Genomic DNA, 19,784 nt, shown 5'->3' on the forward strand with positions numbered 1-19,784 from the left:
AATAAACAAGTAAAATAGTATGAGCAAACATCAAAATTTTCAATTATTTGATTAAAACATGTAAAAACACAAAAATTATCAATTATTCTTCACATAAAATTCAAAATATTATTAGTTTCAACTCCTAATACATAAGGTCGTATGCCTTCCAACAATATGTGGGTTAGGGAGAGTCATGTTTTTTGCCTAATATTGTACCTTATCTATACTTTTACTGGTTGTAAAATCCCAAAAGCTATTTTTCAAGCAAAAGAACCTACCCCGTCGAGGTGGATAGGAGTGGGTAATCACCAAGTGGTGTAGAATTGTCATCCCTATTCACAAGACCTATCCTCACATACCCATAGGACACTACATCCACATATCAAAAATATCCACACATACCCATGGTTCGATTAACCCCTACATCGCACCATTTTCTGAGAAAAAGGGTGCTAGGAATGTGGAGTTGTAAAATGGTGCTTATTTTTTGTTTGTAGTCAGTGTTGCAACATAGGTTATTTTTTGGGAAAACAACACTGGTTTTGTTTGGTACTTGTGCTACAAACAACGTTTTATTTTATCCAACGTCCAAAATGATGCCACATCATTGCACCATTGGCAGCAATGCACCATTTTCTCATAAAACATTGAATTTGGCGTTGCTCCAGACCACACTTTCCCGATTTCCAAGGCGTGGTCTGGAGCAATGTTTTTCCTAGAAAAACAGTACCAAACAAGAGGCGTTGTTTGAAGCACCACTTTCTCTAATGTGGCATCTACGTGGCGCCATTTTCTCAAAAAATAACACTGATGCCAAACATGCCCTAATTGAGTATCAATAAGTGAGTTACAAGTGTTTTTTGCGAAAAGAAGAGGAAGAGAAAAAAGAAATGAGCTGTACATGAACATATCTACTAGTGACACTTAGGTATATGAACTTTCATTTGCAGGATTACCTTACAACGATATGTGGGTTAGGGAGAGTCAAGCTTTTGCTTAATATTGTACCCTATCTATACTTTTACTGGTTGTAAAATCCCAAAACCTATTTTTCAACTAAAAGAACTTGTCCCGTCAAGGTGGATAGGAGTGGGTAGTCACTGAGTGGTGTAGAATTGCCATCCCTATTCACAAGACTTACCCACATAAACCCATAGGACACTGCATCCACACATCAAGAATATTTTCCATACTTATATGTTATCAATTATGGGAATGTGCAGCTGTGGTGTTGTATGGGTAGGGTTCTCTGTGTAGGAGATCAGAACTACCCTATGAGCAGTTTTTGAAGTCGTGTGAACATAAACACAAGTAACCATATAAAAAATAATTACACAGTTTTATTTGACCGACCAATTATTCCAACAAAACCACCGAATTCCATTCCATTAATTAGTTGCCAAAATAGAAATTAAAGAGCCAAATTGAATTTTCAAAGATTTTCAATTGTAGCCTTCAAAATTGCCCACAGTTTTGCCTCCACACTTCAGCAAAAAAATATAGCCTCCACACTTCAAAATTGACCAACCAATTATTATTATTATTATTATTATTATTATTATTATTATTATTATTATTATTATTATTATTATTATTATTATTATTATTATTATTATTATTATTATTATGGATTGGACCCCATCCAAATCGAATTTGATTTGGACGGATTGGACGATCCAAGGAACTATATCGGGTTGGACTGGTCTGAATGTAATGGATGGATACAACTAACGGACCAAAATTGGACAAAAATCGATGAATCCAGGTTCGCTCAAAATCATTCATTTTGAAGGTTAGGGTCTTAGGGATGTCTCCATGCTCAAATGGTCACATTCCTGATCTCTCTATCTATGCAACATCACTCTTATTTGTCTTGTATAGGGTGTTTGGTTCTGTTTACGTTTATTCAATAAACGTTTATTGGCGGTGCCACATAGGCACCACATAGACATTTTCTCTCTCCTGCTCTCCTGCATGCATCGGAAAAAGGAAAAAGTAAACTTTGGTTTTTGTGCATGCCAGGCATTTGTGGAAGTCTTTTTTGAAGCTTCCACAAACGGCTAGGCGTTTTTTCACAGTTACGCTGATATGGCACCTAGTGGCGCCCAATAGCACCCAGTTGTCGTAAACAGTTATAATTATTGTATTTCTTAGTTTTACCAGCAAATAAAATACAAACGTTTATTCAATAAACATAAACGGAACCAAATACATACGTAGTTTCGCTCACTCTCTCTTGCAACATCACTCTCTACATTTTAAAACAATGTTTTCTTAATTTTATCATTTTCCTTTTTTCCTCTAAATTTATATCATTTTTTTGTGTTTTTCATTTTTTTTTTGCAATTTTGGTGTTTTTATTAATATTTGTATTTTTCAATAACTTTCTTAATATTTGTATTTTTGTTTGGATAAACTATTTATATCTTTTGCAGCCATATTTATGCATTTTTATATTTTGTGAATTTGTTATATATTTTTGTAAATTTTTATAATTTCTGGGGTTTTCATGTAATTTTTGAAATTTCATTCAATTTGGACTGGATTGGACCCAATTTGGTCCATTTGCATTTCAATTGGACCAGTTTGGACTTGGTTTGTATGGATTTGGATTGGATTGGGTCTAAGTTATTTGTGTGGACCTATGTTAAATTGGATCAGATCGGACCAAAACCGGTCCAATTCGAATGTTCTTGTTTTTATCCACTTTCCTTTTTAGAGCTCTCTCTTATTTTTTGTATTTTCTATTATTTGTTAGTAATGTCAATTGGATCAGATTTGGCCCAAACCCATCCAATCTAATATGAGTCATTTTGGACCATTTTGGATTGGTCTAATTCAATGCTTAAACTGTCCAATCTGTTCAAATTAATTTTAATTTAGATCAGTTCCAAACCAAACTTGGTCCATTGAAACCTATATTCTTTTCTTCTATCAATGGACCGGATATTGGTTCAATCCAATTTGGTCCACTATAAATCCATTGCTGATTGACCAAGTCCAATCCAATCCAATAAATACTTTGGACCATTAAGTTTGGACTAGTCTAGTTCAATATGTCGTATTGGTTCATCCAATCCATCCAAAATGATTTTGATTTGAACCATTAAGCACCTTTACAAAAGTACTTTTATAAAAACACGTTTTATCAAAGTACTTTAATAAAAGTATTTTTGTGAAAGCATTTTTACAAAAGTACTTTTATCAAAGTACATTTATGAAAGCACTTTTACAAAAGCATTTTTATGAATATACTTTTATGAAAGAATTTTTGTTAAAATACTTTTATTCATCCACTTTAGATTGGATTAGACCCAATATGGTTTGTTTGCATTTTAATTGGACAGGATTGGAATGTAGCAAGTGTTGTAGCTTTTTCATATATTTTTTGGATTTCTCATGTTATTTTGGTGTTTGATTAAATTTGGATTGGATTAGACCCAATCCAGTCCACTTGCATTTTATTTGGACTGGATTGGACTTAGTTTGTATGGATATGGACTGGATTTGGTCCAATCCATTTGTAAATGGACCATTATTGGATTGGACTGGATTGGACCAAACCTAATCCATTTGACAACCCTAGTGATACATAGTTTAGGAATACTGTATATAAGGTTTTGCATTGAATACATTTGTATTTGAACTCTTTCTAAACTGAGCATTTTCTAAACCATATATTGTATTTGCACTCTTTCTCTCCGAAATCTTGCATATAGTATTTCTAAACCTTACACTGTACATATTTGTATTTGCACACTTTCCAAACAGAGCCTAAGGTTGATTATGATAGTCGACATAACACCCTAAAAACTTCTAAGCAAGCAACCAATACCATAAAAGTGGTAATCAATTAAGTGTCGTTCATCAAAACCCATGTACCATAAAATATACAGGGGTTTTAATCTATCAAAGCTCTTCCATAGCATGCCTTTCCAACATGGAGTCCAGATCTCTAAGTCCCAACTAGGGGTGTAAATGGATCGAATTCGAATCGGATTAGGCAATATCTAAATTCGAATCTGATTAGAAAATCCGATATCCGAATTTGATTTGAAATCCGACGGATATTAAAAATTAATATCTGAGTTTGAATCCAATTAAATATATTGAATATTTTATTCGATTTGAACTCGATTAGTTAATTATTTTAGATAATTAATAAATATATAAAATAAATTTTTTATTGATATAAAGTATATAAATATATAAATTATTTATATAACTTAATTATTATATATAAATTATATAAAATATTTTATATATTATATACAAGAATTAAATAATCGATCGAATTCATATATTTATTGAATCGAATCATGTCATATTCAAATTCAAATTCGATTAACTATTCAATAAGAATAGGATATCCGAATTAGACCGATGAAAATATTCGAATTATCTGAATTCGATTCAATTATGTCAAATATCGAATTCAAAATTGGATTTTCGAATACCGTTGACACCCCTAATCCCAATAGCCATCCCAACCCAACATTGACGCCCTCATTAAAAGGTAATTCCACATGAGTAAAACCAATGCATGTGCGACCCCCACCTAAAAACACTCTGCCTCTTTTTATTCATTTTTCATGCTAAACCCTAATTCAGCTCAAGGGTACACTTCCAACACTGTCCTAACTCCTAACAGGCCACTTACACAGCAGCACATTGGGAACATTCTTTTTCTTTTGACATTCAAATATAGGGAAATTTCCCAATGTGCAACTATAATAATTTGTTGGGACAGTATTAATAGCATGGTTGGTAGCAGATCTGAACTCTCAGCTCAACACCCTCCTTCTAACCCGCAAACTCACCGATGGTGTGTCAAGCTCAATGCCCTTTTAATCAAAGATATTTCTTTTAATTAAAGATATTTTGGCCCATCCATGTTTATAGTATTTGCAAGAAGAAAAAAATCCTGACTACGCCTGTCCAACCCTTTCATTGTCTTTCTCCCTCAATTGATTTTGCATTTCATAGTGGTGCTTCCATTGGTTTATAAGAGCTTGATAGGATTGCATTAATGTAGAAATGACTCAGTGAGAGTTCCAAAATTATCGTACATTTCCATTTTATATCACCTATTTTCTCTCTAACCTTTTTATTGGGTAAAACTGGATATAAAACTAATAATAATATTATATGCAAATACAAATACAAATAGGGTTTCATTATGATATCATAAAAATTCATAGTCAATTGTTAGATAGTATATGCCATTAGCTCCAATCAATTTGATGCACATTATAACATTTATTGTAAATGAATAAAGTACATATTTCATTCATATTATTATGGTGTGTTTCTATGTAATACTCTTAAACCGAATACTTATAAGACTCGTGTTAATTTAGAACATTCATAGCCGTTGGATAGATCTGGGGAGATTTATCCAGCCAAGGCTGACACTGATGTGCTACCAAGTTGGTTGGGGTGGTTTGTCTCAGCTGACAGGGTCACGCAGTGTGGGTTTTCTTGAAACCTTGAACCGGACCAAATTCCAGTGTTGCCCTAGACCTTGGAGACAGATGAGCAAAACTGGAATGTTACACCTGACTCCTAGACTCGATTATGGTACTGCACTAGGTGTCGGATTGGACTATCTTTGATATGCCAATCAGTGAGATCCTTAGCGGGGGTCAAAACCTGGGTATGTTAGGACAATTCGAGAATTCACCTGAGTGTATGATCATAATGATAGGATTAGCCCTTTTGTCGAACAAAGTGAATGATCGAGGAATGCACTCTCTCTTATGGAAACCTAAACTGTCGGCAGTGAATTTCAAATGTGTTTGAAATTTGGTTTTGCAAAATATATTTATATAGAGATATACTTTATATATTATATTTTCAAATTGTTTACAAAATGTTTTAATTCGTGGGATCCATGTGAGTAGAAAGTGCAACACTGTACCTTGTAGCCAAGAGAGAGGTCATCTCTTGTCGGGCAATATTTGATCATTAAGGGCTGAGAGGTTGAGTGTAAGACCATTGAAGTTTATACCTAATGGGCTAATCTTGCATTTGCCCACAGTCCTTGGGCCTTCATAAGATGGCTGGACCCAATGACCATTTAGTGTAAATGTTGGGTTCATTAAGAGCCCATGTGATGGACTCAGGGGTTCATTGTGTTCTATAGTGAATTCGGCCAGGTCTTGTAACCAAGGCTGGGCTGAACCCATGTGGCTGATGTATAGAACAATGATAGGATCCCATGCCATACAAAGTGAGCCTAAAAGTTTAATGGGCCTAAAGCCAATTTCGGACTAGGTTAATTGGATTAATTAATTAGGGGCGAATCTGGGTATGGATTAGCAGATGATGATAAGAGGATAACTCTTGTCCCCTTAAAGGGTTCAGATCCAAATAGAGATTTGATTAGGTAACTTCTAATTTGATTAAGAGTAGTTGATCTTGAATTGTAGATAAGATAAGGGAATATCCTTATCACTTAAAGAGTCCAGATCCAAATAAAGATTTGGATCAAGAAACTCCTAATCAGATTAGGAGATCATCTCTTTAAGAGCTATACATAAAGAGTAGGGCGGACCTGAAAAGGGTTACACAATTTGACTGTTTTCTACCTCCAGCTCTCTCTCATTGCTCTTGCCGCTCCACCTTGTTCAATCTCCATCTCTTGTAAGTGATCAAGATTTGATCTTGATATTGTTTCTTGCTGGAATAAACAATTTTGAAGTTGTGTTCACTGCCCCATTCGGTTCTTGCTGAAGAATCTGAGGTTCTTGGTGAAGAACCACCTGCTAATCCTACCTCATCCTAAGCTGTGTTATCTTTGGTGGATGGAGGATTTGGTACTCTCTTTAGGCGTGAACACCTGTGTTGGGAGGAGCTTTTTGTGTGGATTTCATATTAGGTATACCTCTCCTTAATCTTGGTTTCAAATTTGGTCCGGTTTGGTTACAAAAACGAACATTGAAAATGCAATTTTCTAAATTGGGAATACGATTCTCGAATGGGAGTAAGAAAATTTCTGAAATTTTGCCCAACCACCCTGCATGGTTTGGACATCCATATGATGGATTTCTCATCCATTTACCAATCAATTGGCATCATAAAAGAGATGACCAATCATGTGATATTAATCAAAATTCACAGGGGTATTTTGATTGGTCAAAGCTCTTCCAATACTATAACGCAAATGAAGTGTACTTGGGTTTTAGATTCAAATGAGAATTCGGCTTCGATCAAGGCAAAGTCCGCTCGAGCAACCTTTATAGCCTTGCATTGAGAATAACTTCCTGTTTATGTGCTTTATTTTATGGGGAGATATTCCCAACGCAATGTTGCAAAAGACGGTTGAAACGGTGTGGGCACGGAATGGAAGCCGATCTTTTCACATGACGCTAATGAGAGCACCAATAAGAAGGCATTAAACCGAGTTAGGATTTTAGGGTTAGGAAGAGGTAAAGTGTTTTAGATGGAGGTCAAGGGAGGTGAAATTGACGAAATCGGTTTCACACATGTGTTTGTTCTGCTTGTATTATGTGCTCATTTGGGAGAGAGAGAGAGAGAGAGAGAGAGAATCTGGATCCCATGCCAACAAAACACATTCCAACACTCTACCAACATGATTTGACATTGCATAACTCATACATGGTAAGTATTGAGTAGAGTTCCACTTTTATGGCGGATCACAGTTTCATAATGAGATTTGATGTGGCGTAATCCGTCTACTCCCTGCTGGAGGTGACCTGGCTTCTAGCGTCGATGAGGACGGGTTCCTGAAAGAGAGGAGCTCAGAGATCCTGGGGTGACTCACCCGACGTGGATACTCCGATGGCTAAGTTAGAACATAGTGATGGTGTAGAATTTGAAGGTGATAAGAGTGGGAGCTCAGAGAATAGAGATTTCGCACAACAATAACAGTAAAAATAGAACATACCTTCGCCCCTGGTGAGAGCGGGGTCTTTATACACTGGCTCAGGTGGGTAGGTGGAACAGTCACTAAACCTCTGTTACGATGGGACCTGTCGCATGTTAGGTGGTTGAAGCACCATCAAACGGTAATACTATCACTTCTCGTCAGAATGGGGAGTTGGTGAACTAATGTTACCGTTATAAGTACGGTCCTGTGGGATTCAGGGATGGGGGTGTATTCCTCGAGACGGTCATGCGGAGATCTGTACGATAGATAAGCTACCTGCAGGATACCGGGCTGCTCAGTAGCGAGCTAATGAGTAGTGAGCTTCTCGAGCTCGCGCTTTGGTCTGTCCTTGCGAACGCCGAAGTGTCCTTGGGCTGAGGTGATCCCAGTTCGGAGTACTAGCATACCTGAGCTCGCTTTATACCGAGCTGGCTTATGCCAAGTCACGTACACATGGTCGCCTATCTATGAGGTCGGGCCAAATCACCCTTCATCAAGATTATGTTGGTAAGGTGTTGGAACGTGTATTATTGGTAGGATACCCTAACTCCATTTGGGAGGGCTTTCATGGAGCGGTTCAATAAGCTGATAAACCTAAAATGCCATGAAGCCTTGTGTTTGATAAAAACGAGAAAGTCATAAATGGGTTTAATAGAAAATGCAAAATTGACCTTTAAACCAAACACAGCCTTACTGAAGTTATCTTATGTAGCTTCTCCAAAACAGCTCAATCAATGCCCTCCCAAACAGACTTTAATGACAGGTGGTGTATTGGTGTTGTGTGGGGACAGTTGTGACCAGATTTGGACTCTCCAGCATTATAAGTTCACACCGTAGTTCAGTGAATTTAGATTGGTTCTACGAGTATGGGAGATGTTCTAATTGAATGCTTGACGCGTGCCATGGAAATTGTATGGGATGCGCTGTGTGGACTTGTATCCAATCCAAACTCTGAATTCAGTGTCTCATCTATTTCTAAAATTTGATAGCTGATTGATTAGTGTTTTTTTTTCTTGAGCGTGTGTAAATTACTAAATACCAATTTCATTGCGGCGGGAGAGGCATGGTACTTGAAAATTTTTGACCAATCAAAAAATCCTTGTAAGTTTTTAATGAATAAATAACAGTTGGATCAATCACGATTGATTAGCACTTGGGCCAGGTTAGTCCAATCCCAATCTGGGTTGGATTAAAGTTATCATTGAAATGTATGAACCCAATTTAACTTTGGGTTGGTTAGGGTTAAGACTTGGCCGATCCAACCCTATCTCTGACATTTTTATGTATAAATATTATACAATCATTTATTTATATTTATACAATATTTTTAAGTTAAGGCAATATTTTTTTAAAGGAAAATTGTCTAAAACTCACCATGAGTTTTCAGCATTTATCCTCACCACAATTTTTCAAAATGTCTAAAACTCATCATGTCACTAACTTGACGTTAATCAAACTAATGGGTATTAATATATTACTATTTTAATATTTAGACTTGAAAAAAGAAAAAATTTTAAAAAATATATTTTCAAATATAAAATACATAAAAACATAGAAATTACAAATAAAATAAAAAATTATTTTCAAATTATAGAAATTATAGAAAATAAAAATTGTAGAAAAGCACAGAAATTATAAATAATTAACAAAAACACAGGAAAATTTATAGGTTGTAGAAAATAGAAAAATGTAAAAAAATATTAGAAATTAGAACAAAACATTAAAAAAAATGCAAAAAAACAAGAAATTTTAAAAAAGGGAAATTGTCTAAAAATGTTTTCAAATATTAAATACATAAAAACATAGAAACTACAAAAAATATAAAAATTATAGAAATTACAAATAAATAAAAAATTACTTTCAAATTATAGAAACTATACAAATTGAAAAACAAAATCAGAAAAATAAAAATTGTAGAAAAACATAGAAATTGTAAATAAATAACAAAAATACATGAAAATTTATAGATTGTAGAAAATAGAAAAATGTAAAAAAACAGAAATTATAACAAAACATTAAAAAAATGCAAAGAAAAAACAAGAAAATTGAAACTGAAAAAGACCAATTTTCCTCTAACTCACCATTCAAGGGTAATTTGGTCATGAAAATTGTTATTTATGCTAACAAAGACACCTCCGTCAAGAAGTATTAACATTGCACTAACAGAAGGTGAGTTTTGGAAAATAAAAATTACTAATATGGTGAGTTTTAGACATTTTGAAAAATTGTGATGAATTTAAGAAAAATGTTAAAAATTCATGATAAATTTTAGACAAATTTCCTTTTTTAAATATAACCATACCCTTTTACATAGAATAAGAACATACAAAAAGAATCAGTCCACCGGAACCCAACCCGATCCATGGGTGGTGGGACTAAGGTTGGAATTCCTGAGCTCGGGTTAGGTTAGGACTTAAGGTCGATCCAACTCGCACCCTGAGTTGGACATGAGATCATGAGTGACGTCGTTGCAGCTCTTAGAATTAGAATTCTCTCGAAGCTATTGGCCTCCAGTTTCAGCGCATGGAGAAGGCGGAAATTGGAAACAGAAAACAGGGGTTGCCAGTTGCCTCAGCAGTCCCTACGCACTAGTCCACGATCTACCATATTAAACTGCATAGAAGGCCTGACGTTCGAGGGACCACATATAATAATGTCTTTTAACAGATAGATCTAAAAATAAACGGTAACGAATCCATAACGTATTCGGAATACGGTGAGTGTAGGTGCACTCCATCAGAAACTGGTCACCGCCATTTCGTTTCTTTTGTTCACGCGAAAACGTGGTGAGAGACTGGAACTGGGAGCGAGTTCTCTCTCGAGTTTCGACCTCCAACCTCCCATCCCTTCTCTGTTCTCTCCAGTGGTTATCGCAACCTGGTCAGCGGGAGAGTCAAAGGTTGCCATATTTCGCTTGCGGAGCACGATAGCCACTGCAGTTATTATCTCGAGCCGGCTCCCCTGTCGGTCTCAAATGTAATGAGCAGGCGTTGCTCGAGCTTGGTGGCGACGATGGCGGAAGAAATCAACAAGGCTGACGTGGAATCCTCTGCAGCATCGACATGGAAACGGAGATTGGTGTGGCCCTCTGTTCTTCGTTGGATCCCAACTTCAACCGATCATATTATAGCTGCAGAAAAACGTCTTCTCTCGTTAGTCAAGTATGTTTCGCTTCCAGAACTTGATTCTGCTGAATTCAGTTTTGTGATTTTATCTCTTCCAGATCTACATAGAATTATTCTACTTGAATTTTTCGAAATTTTATATCATGGCAACGTTTCGGATAATAGCCCTAGATATGGGATTTCTGGAATTTCATTGTTTTTCTGCCCTCTTAGTTTCTTTTTCCGGTATCGTACTTGGTGATTATGATATTTCTTTGTCTCGATTGAATCCAGTTTCTTTGAATTCGAATTTTAACAATTTCTAATTGTAACTGTTGAAGTTCTGATTGTATCTCGAGTTTTGAGTTTCAAAATTCCTTTTTTTTCTTTTGTTTTAATCGAAACTGATCAAATCCCAAGCTATATACCTTTGGTTTCTATGGATATTCTATACTCCGGCTTTTCTCAAACTCGTTTACAAATGAAAGATGCATAGTTTTCCATAAGCATTGAAGCCCGTCTCTTTTTAGCTACTCGTACTTTTTCTAGTTGCGCAGTGCTTGATAGAGGCTCACGTTGTCAAAATGCCAATAATTTATGTAGTCCTTTAGCTGATTTTTTGAACTTTGCGGGTTCCAGAACTCCGTATGTACAAGAACAGGTTAATATAGGATCAGGGCCACCTGGCTCTAAAATCCGGTGGTTTCGGTCTTCAAGCGACCAGCCAAGGTTTATCAATACGGTCACTTTTGACAGTAAGGATGAATGTCCCACGCTTGTTATGGTTCACGGCTATGGTGCTTCTCAAGGATTCTTCTTTCGGAATTTTGACGCCCTTGCTAGCCATTTCCGGATCATTGCAATTGATCAGCTTGGGTGAGTTCAATGTTGCCCAATTTTTTATCATACTTGAAATAATTTCTTATTCCTGATTTCTGTTTCTCTGGTTCTCATTATGAATTGCATTTTTTTTTATAAATGCAAAATTGAGATACTTGGAAACCTTCCCTCCCCTTACAAAAGAGGGAAAATAAGAGGGCTTTTGGTACCACTTAGTTGTGGATATGGAAACTTGACTCTTATTTTAAGACTAACCTAATCTAATTTGTGTCCAATACTAAAGTGGAATATGATGGTTAGGTATTGCAGGATCTTAGGCAATGAAGAGTCATCTCTGTTTCTCATATATGTGTCTGTATCCTTATCCATATTCAGGGCTTCGGGCATCATGGATTATTGATATTGTCACGTTCTGTTGATCACTTGATCTAGCCAATCACTTAAATATTCTGTAGTGAAGTTTCCTTGGTTGCACTTGAATTGCAGCAGAACATTTTTCAGATCTTTCTCATATCAAGGGGCAACAAAATGGGATGGCAAGATAAGTTAGCCTTGTCAAGGAACTTTTCTCATGGTTCTCCAGTGATACCATGACTTGTTAAGTTTGAATTTTTGTTAGGAAAATTTAAGAGTTCAAGTGGCTTAATTTGAGGCATCTCTTCAAATTCTTCATGTTGTATGGCACAAAGGGGCATTTGTTGAACCCAGAATCCTTCAATTGCATCTTATCAAAAAAAAAAAAAACCCTGAAGAATTCTTTTAAAGCTTTTTTTTTTTTCATATCCTTTTTTGATAGGTCAGTGGGGGACTCATTAGCTAAAATCATATAATCTACCTCCAACATTTTTCCCTGAAATCCATTGTTTGTTGGACTACTTTTATCTTTCGAGTTTACCGTCTGCAGTATTTTCTGTGAAGCATTTCTTTATGTTTCTCATTCCTGTAATTCTATAACTATGGATGATATGCATTTGTAGTAAGGTTTTCAATGAGATATATCCTTGTGGTCCTAATTTTTTTCTTTACTCATTTTGTCTTGCAGGTGGGGTGGGTCAAGTAGACCTGACTTTACATGCAAAAGCACTGAAGGTTAGTTATCTTGAAACTCTATTTTGGATTTACTTCTTGCTTTTATTTACTTGTTTCTTACATTATTGGGAAATTCAAAAGTTCAATGAAAATAGTCTCTTTTTATTGATACCTTATAGGAAAGAAAATTGTTCTAGATGCAAGATTCATTTTATCACTAGAGAAAGTTATAGATTTATTATTAGAAAATTTTTATGGATGCATTTTATCATGTAGAAGGTTATGGGCGTCTGATGATTGCATCCCCTTTCTCCTGCAGTTTAACTTTAAACATGTTTTAATCTTGTAAACTTGTGTTGTTTTAATGTTATCAAAACATCAAATCATTATCAGATCTAATCCAGGAAACCCCATTCCAATAAATAGTGCAATAATCATCTGTCTCTTCTGCTCAAACCTTTTGGTTGAGCACACTAACCTACAAGAATAAAGAAATGATAGGAATCCACCAAGTTTTAGCCACACCAGTAGCTGGTAATAGAATTTAACTGCCAAAAGAAATTAGTTTCATTATAGCTTTTGTTTTTTTGCATTTACTGTTGACTCTTGTTGTGTGTTTAGTGCCATAATTCGTCCAGCTTAATGTTGAGTTTTGTTGCATTGTCATGCTTTCTAACACTAGCCATGCATGTTTATATATAGTGTGTAAATTAGTGAAGTTTCTCTTATTTGGCTCCTATTGAGCTTCTTACTAACAAACTCTGGACTCTGGCAATGTTTCATCTCCAACCTTTACTGCATAAGTATACAGAACAAAGAGTAAAGACACGAAGAGCTATATATTGATTTCCTTATTATTATTTGTTTATGGATATAAGAAATGCACATTTACTATTTTTAGCAGATTAATTGTAGGCTCAGGATTTATGAGTATTCAATAAAATTTATTTTGTCAGATAAATCATTTTCCCTTCTCAAACTTTGGGTTTTTTCAATGCAGAAACTGAAGCTTGGTTCATTGATTCCTTTGAGGAATGGCGTAAAGCCAAAAATCTTAGTAATTTTATTTTACTAGGACATTCATTTGGAGGATACGTTGCAGCAAAGTATGCCCTCAAGGTGATGCAGTTTATATGCAGTTGATGCATATTTCACGGGGAAATTTCATCATGTAAATGCAATATTGATGCCAATTTTATTTTCTTTACAGCACCCGGAACATGTTAAACACTTGGTTTTGATAGGACCTGCTGGATTTTCATCAGAATCAGATGGAAAATCCGAATGGCTAACTCAATTCAGAGCAACATGGAAAGGAACTATTTTGAACCATCTCTGGGAGTCTAATTTCACTCCTCAGAAGGTTGTCAGGTAATTCTCCCTTACCTTTGTTATGCTTTTATTTTCTCTCGACACATGGTTGCTTTTGATCATGTGGTGCCATATTAAATTCTATTCTTGCACATCAATTCATTATTCATATCTATGCATCTATATAATAGTTTTGGAACTGTGTTTTCTTCCTTGTTGGGTTTGTTTGGATTCTATGTGGATAGGCTACATTTCACACATGTTACAAATATGGGAAGTGCAGGTTGGATATGATAGTGTGAGTTCAAAAAAAAAAAAAAAAAAAGGAAAAACGTCAGAAGGGAGAAGGGAGAAGCGTGAGAGTGAGTTCAAAAAAAGAACGAAAATTGTTTATAGTGGAAATTCTATAGTCCCTTCAGAATGAAGTTTTTGTCTTCTGTGGATATGGTACATTCTACACATATTTTATATATAGAAACTCCAAAAGGTGATAACCCAAACTGCAGTTCATATTTGCTACACTGGTCCCAGCTATCTGGGATCTTGGGAGGGATGGCCTACATATGGACCTAATCTTTGTCGTTATTTTGCATGAAGTTTCTCACTTTATTGCACTAGATTTTACCATTATACCATCTATTTTGGGAAAATGTTTCTCACTGCAGAAATGCGATGGAGATCTCCATTCATAATGGAGATCATTTGTTTAGGGTTCTAAGGGTATGTAGTTTGATCTATTTGTTTCCACTGATACATAGTTTATTATCCCTATGTTTGTTTCTACTGATTCATGCTATTGTAATAAAATATGGTAATATGGTCTGCTTTTTGTTTCCTTAAGTTCCCTTGGTCTAAATTATATATTTCATCCACTAAATTTTTAGTTTCTGTATCATACCTAAATTGCAGAGGCTTAGGCCCTTGGGGTCCAGATCTAGTTCGCAGGTATACAAGTGCTAGATTTGGTACATATTCAACTGGGGACGTACTGACTGAAGAGGAGTCCAGGTTGCTTACAGGTAGTTCCATCTTTTTATCTTTATTTTTATTCTTTTTTTTTTCCTTTTATAATACAAACTTGCATTTAGTAACCTGCTGCTTATCTGATAACTACTGTTTCAATGGAAGATTATGTATACCATACTCTGGCCGCCAAAGCTAGTGGAGAATTGTGCTTGAAGTATATATTTTCCTTTGGAGCATTTGCCCGGATGCCCCTCCTTCGCAGGTCTGGAGACTAGTTTATTTACTATTTTTTCTTGATTTAGTGTTGTCCATTATCTCTGTATGTGTTTGTGTATCCCACTTGCATTGAAGGCTGGCAGTTTAGAAAAGATCCTGAAGTTTTTCTTTCTATTTATATTCGAAGCATTAGAAACCCTCAGAAATTCACCTTTCCCCTTTACTTCCTCTGTGTAGCCAACTGTTCCTGAGATATTTATGTGCCATTTTTTCTTTTATTTCTTGTTTGCAGTGCATCTGGATGGAAAGTGCCTACCACCTTTATTTATGGATTTCATGATTGGATGAATTACCAAGGGGCACAGGAAGCTCGCAAAGAGATGAAGATTCCCTGTGAAATCATAAGGGTGCCACAGGTCTCCTCTCTCTCTCTCTCTCTCATGTGCGTGTATGTGTGAAAGTCGTGAGGTCCTCACCAAATGAAAGTTGTGGTAGACCCTCATTGCACTTCCACATCTTGGCTTTTTCTGCATGTTCAGAAAACCACAATGCCATCTTGAATGCAAGCAAGATTATCATCTACCATTCACCGTGAATTTTTAGAACAGTTACACCTTGACTGTGCACATCATTTGTTTAGGGTTCCAAGGGTGGTAGTAAATCATTGTTGTGGTTAGGGTCCTACCAAAAGGGATATTGCATGTATTGACAAGGTTTAAACTGTACTAGGTTAGAGAAGTCAAAATCAAGTTTGGTGTTGGGGACGGTAGATTGACCAGGATGTAAGAACTTTAATGTGTTCATTACTGATAAAATGATTTGGATAATTGCAGGGCGGTCACTTTGTTTTCATAGACAACCCCTCTGGGTTCCATTCGGCTGTCCTCTTTGCTTGCCGCAGATTTCTTGCACCCAGCCTTGGTGAGCAAACACTCCCGGAAGGCCTAACTTCTGTATAAGAACTCGTTATAGATTTTTATTCGATTTTGGTCCACAACGGCTGTGAGATCTCTTCAAGTCTTCATCTAGTTCTAAACATATGTAGCGGAGTGGTCCGAGTGGATCCTTCTCATTCTTTCCGTATGTAAATGTGCCATTCATTTATAGGTATTTACTAGCGGGACCTGTGCGATGTACGGAAAAATTCATTAATTCAGTAACATATGCATTTTTCAAAATACTGTAAGTAATTTTCTGAAATTACATCAAATTATAATAAACTTTTTTCAAAATTCCAATAACCAATTTATTTTAATATTTTCAATAACAATAAAAATATTAATATAACATAATTGAAAATATTAATCACTGAAATATTAAAATTAATGAAATTTATAATTTAAAATAAAAACAATATAAAAAATAACAATTAACTTATTCAAATATCAATAAATTATTTCTTGAAAATGTTTGTAATTTTCATAAATATCAATTATCAGCAATTTATTAGTAATTATTCATTAATTAGTCTGCCCTGGCTTTTGATAGGGGATATTAACTATATCTACAAAGAGGAGGACCACAAGTCTCATAGGAAAAACAAGCCCTACCTCTCTAAGCACATCCAGAATTTCATAGCCAATTTTAACCTCGTCCATCTTGAGCCTGTAGGATCTCCCTTCACATGGACCAATGGTCAACAGAATCCAGAAAAAGTGTTAGAAAGGCTAGATAAAGCCCTTGCTGTCCCATCATGGTGTCAACTGTTTCCAAATTCCCTGTTCCCGAACTTCCCCATAACCAGTTCAGATCATGGTGCCATCTCTATTGATACAAAGCCGGTTTCTCCTCATAGGAAACCTCATTTCCATTTCTTACCCTTTTGGCCAAACAACCCACAATGCAAGCAACTTGTCTCGAACCTTTGGAGCAATACATGCATAGCTCCCCTGCTCACAAAATTGAAGCTATGTAGGTCTGCCTTCAAATATTGGAATAAAAATCATTTTGGTCACATTCAAAATTACATTCCAGAATTGACTGACCAAATTTCAACCCTGCAAATGGATACTATGGACGATCAATACAATTATTGGCTCTTAAAGAAGAGCAAATGTGGAGAATCAAATCCCGTGAGTTGTAGTTGAAAGAGGGAGATAGAAATGTAAAATATTTTCATCGCATAGCAAACTTTAAAAACACAAAAACTAGTGTAGTGTGCATAAAATCTCCAGATGGATGTTGGTCATCGAACCAATCCTACATTGCACAAGTGTTTAAACAAGCAATATTAGAAATTGGGGGCAGCAGGAAAACTTTGATCCAAGCATGCTTGACAGTGTTTCTCTTCCGAACCTATCCTCCTCTAAGAAGGAATCACTATTACACCCACCCACATTAGAAATCACTTTGGTGATTAATCAATTGCGCCCACATAAAGCACTTAGTCCTAATGGATTTATCGCTCACTTTTACCAATACTTTTGGGATCTGATTGGTTCAAACATCTGTGCAATGGTAAAAAAAAAAAAAAGATGACAGCTTTTTGCCCAAAGAAATCAATAACACCAACTTAGTCTTTGTGCCCAAGAATAATCCGCTGGTGGATGTTTCTAGCTACCGTCCCATCAGTTTATGTAATGTACTATACAAAATAATTACTGAATGGATGGTAGTCCGCCTACAACCGGTCTTGTAGGAAATGATATCACCATTCCAATCAGGGTTTCTCAAAGGCAGGCAGGTCACAGATAGATCATGTTGCACCATTTCGTGGGGAACTCTATTTTTTACAATACATGGTATAAGAACTACTAGTCCATTCTATCAAAGGCTTTAGACATGTCAAGCTTAATAACAATGAAACCTTGACCTTTCTTTTGAAGTTTTAACTTGTGAAGGATCTCTGTTAGGGAAAAAAATTAACCACTCCAAGTCAAGTATCTATTATAGTAGGAATGTTCCTCGACAACATAGAAATTTTCTCTCTCACATCCTGCAAATAAAGAAGCCAATCATTGGCACCTAAGTACCTTGGGGCACAAGTGGGAACAAACACTTGGCTCTATTGTTCCCACAAGGAGATAATAGAAAGAGTATCTACGAAGATAAACTCCTAGAATTCCAAACTTCTTTCACAAGTTGGTAGAACCACGCTGGTCAAGTCGGTCTTACAGTCCATCCCAATCTACTCGATATCAACTTTAATCCTTCCGAAAGTAGCAGCCTCCAAACTGGACAAGTTGACCAGGTCTTATTGGTGGGCAAATATTGGTCGAACTTCAAGGCGTACTATCCCTTGGAGCAAAAATTGTTAGCCAAAAAGCCGACGAGGTTTGGGATTTAGAACTTATAGTGCTATGAACCAAGCTATGTTTGGAAAGCAAATATGAAGATTGCTAATGGACAAGAATAGTCTCCGGAGCAAATAGATTAAATCCAAGTATTTTCTTCACACTTCCTACTTTGCGTCAAAAAAAGTAAGTGCAGTTCTCAATGGTGGCAGCAAGCTCATCAGTTAATACCCATACTGCGTCGAATTTTTTGTGGTCTATTAAGGATGGATCAGAAGTTTCCGCAACCTCAGATTCTTGCGTTCCGTCACTGCCGGGGCACATACCCCATGTAAATACATCACTTCTGCAAAGGCAAGTAACGGCTTTGATGATCTCAAACCTACTGAACCCGGAAGTCTCATGAAATCTCCCCAAACTCCAACAACTCTACCAACCTTTTACCATCCAACATATCATCGTGACCACCCATTCCATCGACATTCTGATATGGAAAAATAATGCCTCGGGCATCTATACAGTAAAATCAGCTTTCCACTTCTTATCTTCTCGGGGTCCTTCAAGTTCGGCCACCTATTTTGATCGGAAGATAATTGGAAACTCAAAGTTTCATTCAGGTTCCAAATCTTCCTCTGGAAAATCCTCTGGGATGGACTATTCACAAAAAAACATGTGTTTGGCTGCGTGAATCAAACAAATTTTGTGTGTTCTGTAATGCACAAGAAGAATTGGCCCATCACTTGCTTTTTCCAGTGTCATTTAACAAAATCTAGGAAAGCAACAAGCTTTAACAAGTCTTTGCAAATTTGCAGTAAACATATACCACATATGGGAAGTTAGAAATAAGTACATTTTTTAGAACATAAGGAAACCCTTTTGATCCATCGAAATCCCTCCACCCCAGTCACTACAACCCGCGACACATACCATAAACCAGTTGCAGCATATCAATAGATCAATCTTATTTACTAATGGGTCTTTTGATCCAAATTCGGGATATGCAGGACGAGGGTTCATCCTCCAACATGCCCATGGACATTACACCATTGCAGAAGGAAGCCCTTGCTGGACAATCAACATTTATGAAGTTGAAATTCGAGCCATGTTAAGAGGATTGCATGTGGCCTATGCAAAAGGGATTCTACATCTTTTGGTATACACTGATAATGCAACGCTAGTCGAATTCGCGAAGTCTGATCAAGTCTTTCAATG

General features: G+C 36.1%; 1 protein-coding gene across 1 annotated transcript; it reads left to right on the top strand.

Annotated features, from left to right (window-relative positions):
* Positions 1–10,510: 10,510 nt before the first annotated feature.
* Positions 10,511–16,517, top strand: LOC148851195 (alpha/beta-Hydrolases superfamily protein). The gene is made up of 9 exons (XM_088945311.1): positions 10,511–11,034; positions 11,617–11,853; positions 12,860–12,906; positions 13,847–13,965; positions 14,057–14,217; positions 15,067–15,176; positions 15,286–15,385; positions 15,632–15,755; positions 16,173–16,517. The coding sequence occupies exons 1-9, from the start codon at positions 10,853–10,855 to the stop codon at positions 16,296–16,298; spliced, it is 1,206 nt and encodes a 401-aa protein (XP_088801437.1). The 5' UTR covers positions 10,511–10,852; the 3' UTR covers positions 16,299–16,517.
* The last annotated feature ends 3,267 nt before the right edge of the window (positions 16,518–19,784 follow it).

The sequence above is a fragment of the Nelumbo lutea genome, chromosome 5 (genome assembly GCF_056320005.1).
Source record: "Nelumbo lutea isolate HS-2025 chromosome 5, American lotus-T2T, whole genome shotgun sequence".
NCBI classification, from domain to species: Eukaryota; Viridiplantae; Streptophyta; class Magnoliopsida; order Proteales; family Nelumbonaceae; genus Nelumbo; species Nelumbo lutea.

Excerpts from the sequence above, each read along its gene's own strand:
- LOC148851195 (XM_088945311.1), top strand. The coding sequence starts at position 10,853 with ATGAGCAGGCGTTGCTCGAGCTTGGTGGCGACGATGGCGGAAGAAATC. Across the intron at positions 11,035-11,616 it reads CGTCTTCTCTCGTTAGTCAA|AACTCCGTATGTACAAGAAC; the intron begins GTATGTTTCGCT and ends TGCGGGTTCCAG. Across the intron at positions 15,756-16,172 it reads AAATCATAAGGGTGCCACAG|GGCGGTCACTTTGTTTTCAT; the intron begins GTCTCCTCTCTC and ends GGATAATTGCAG.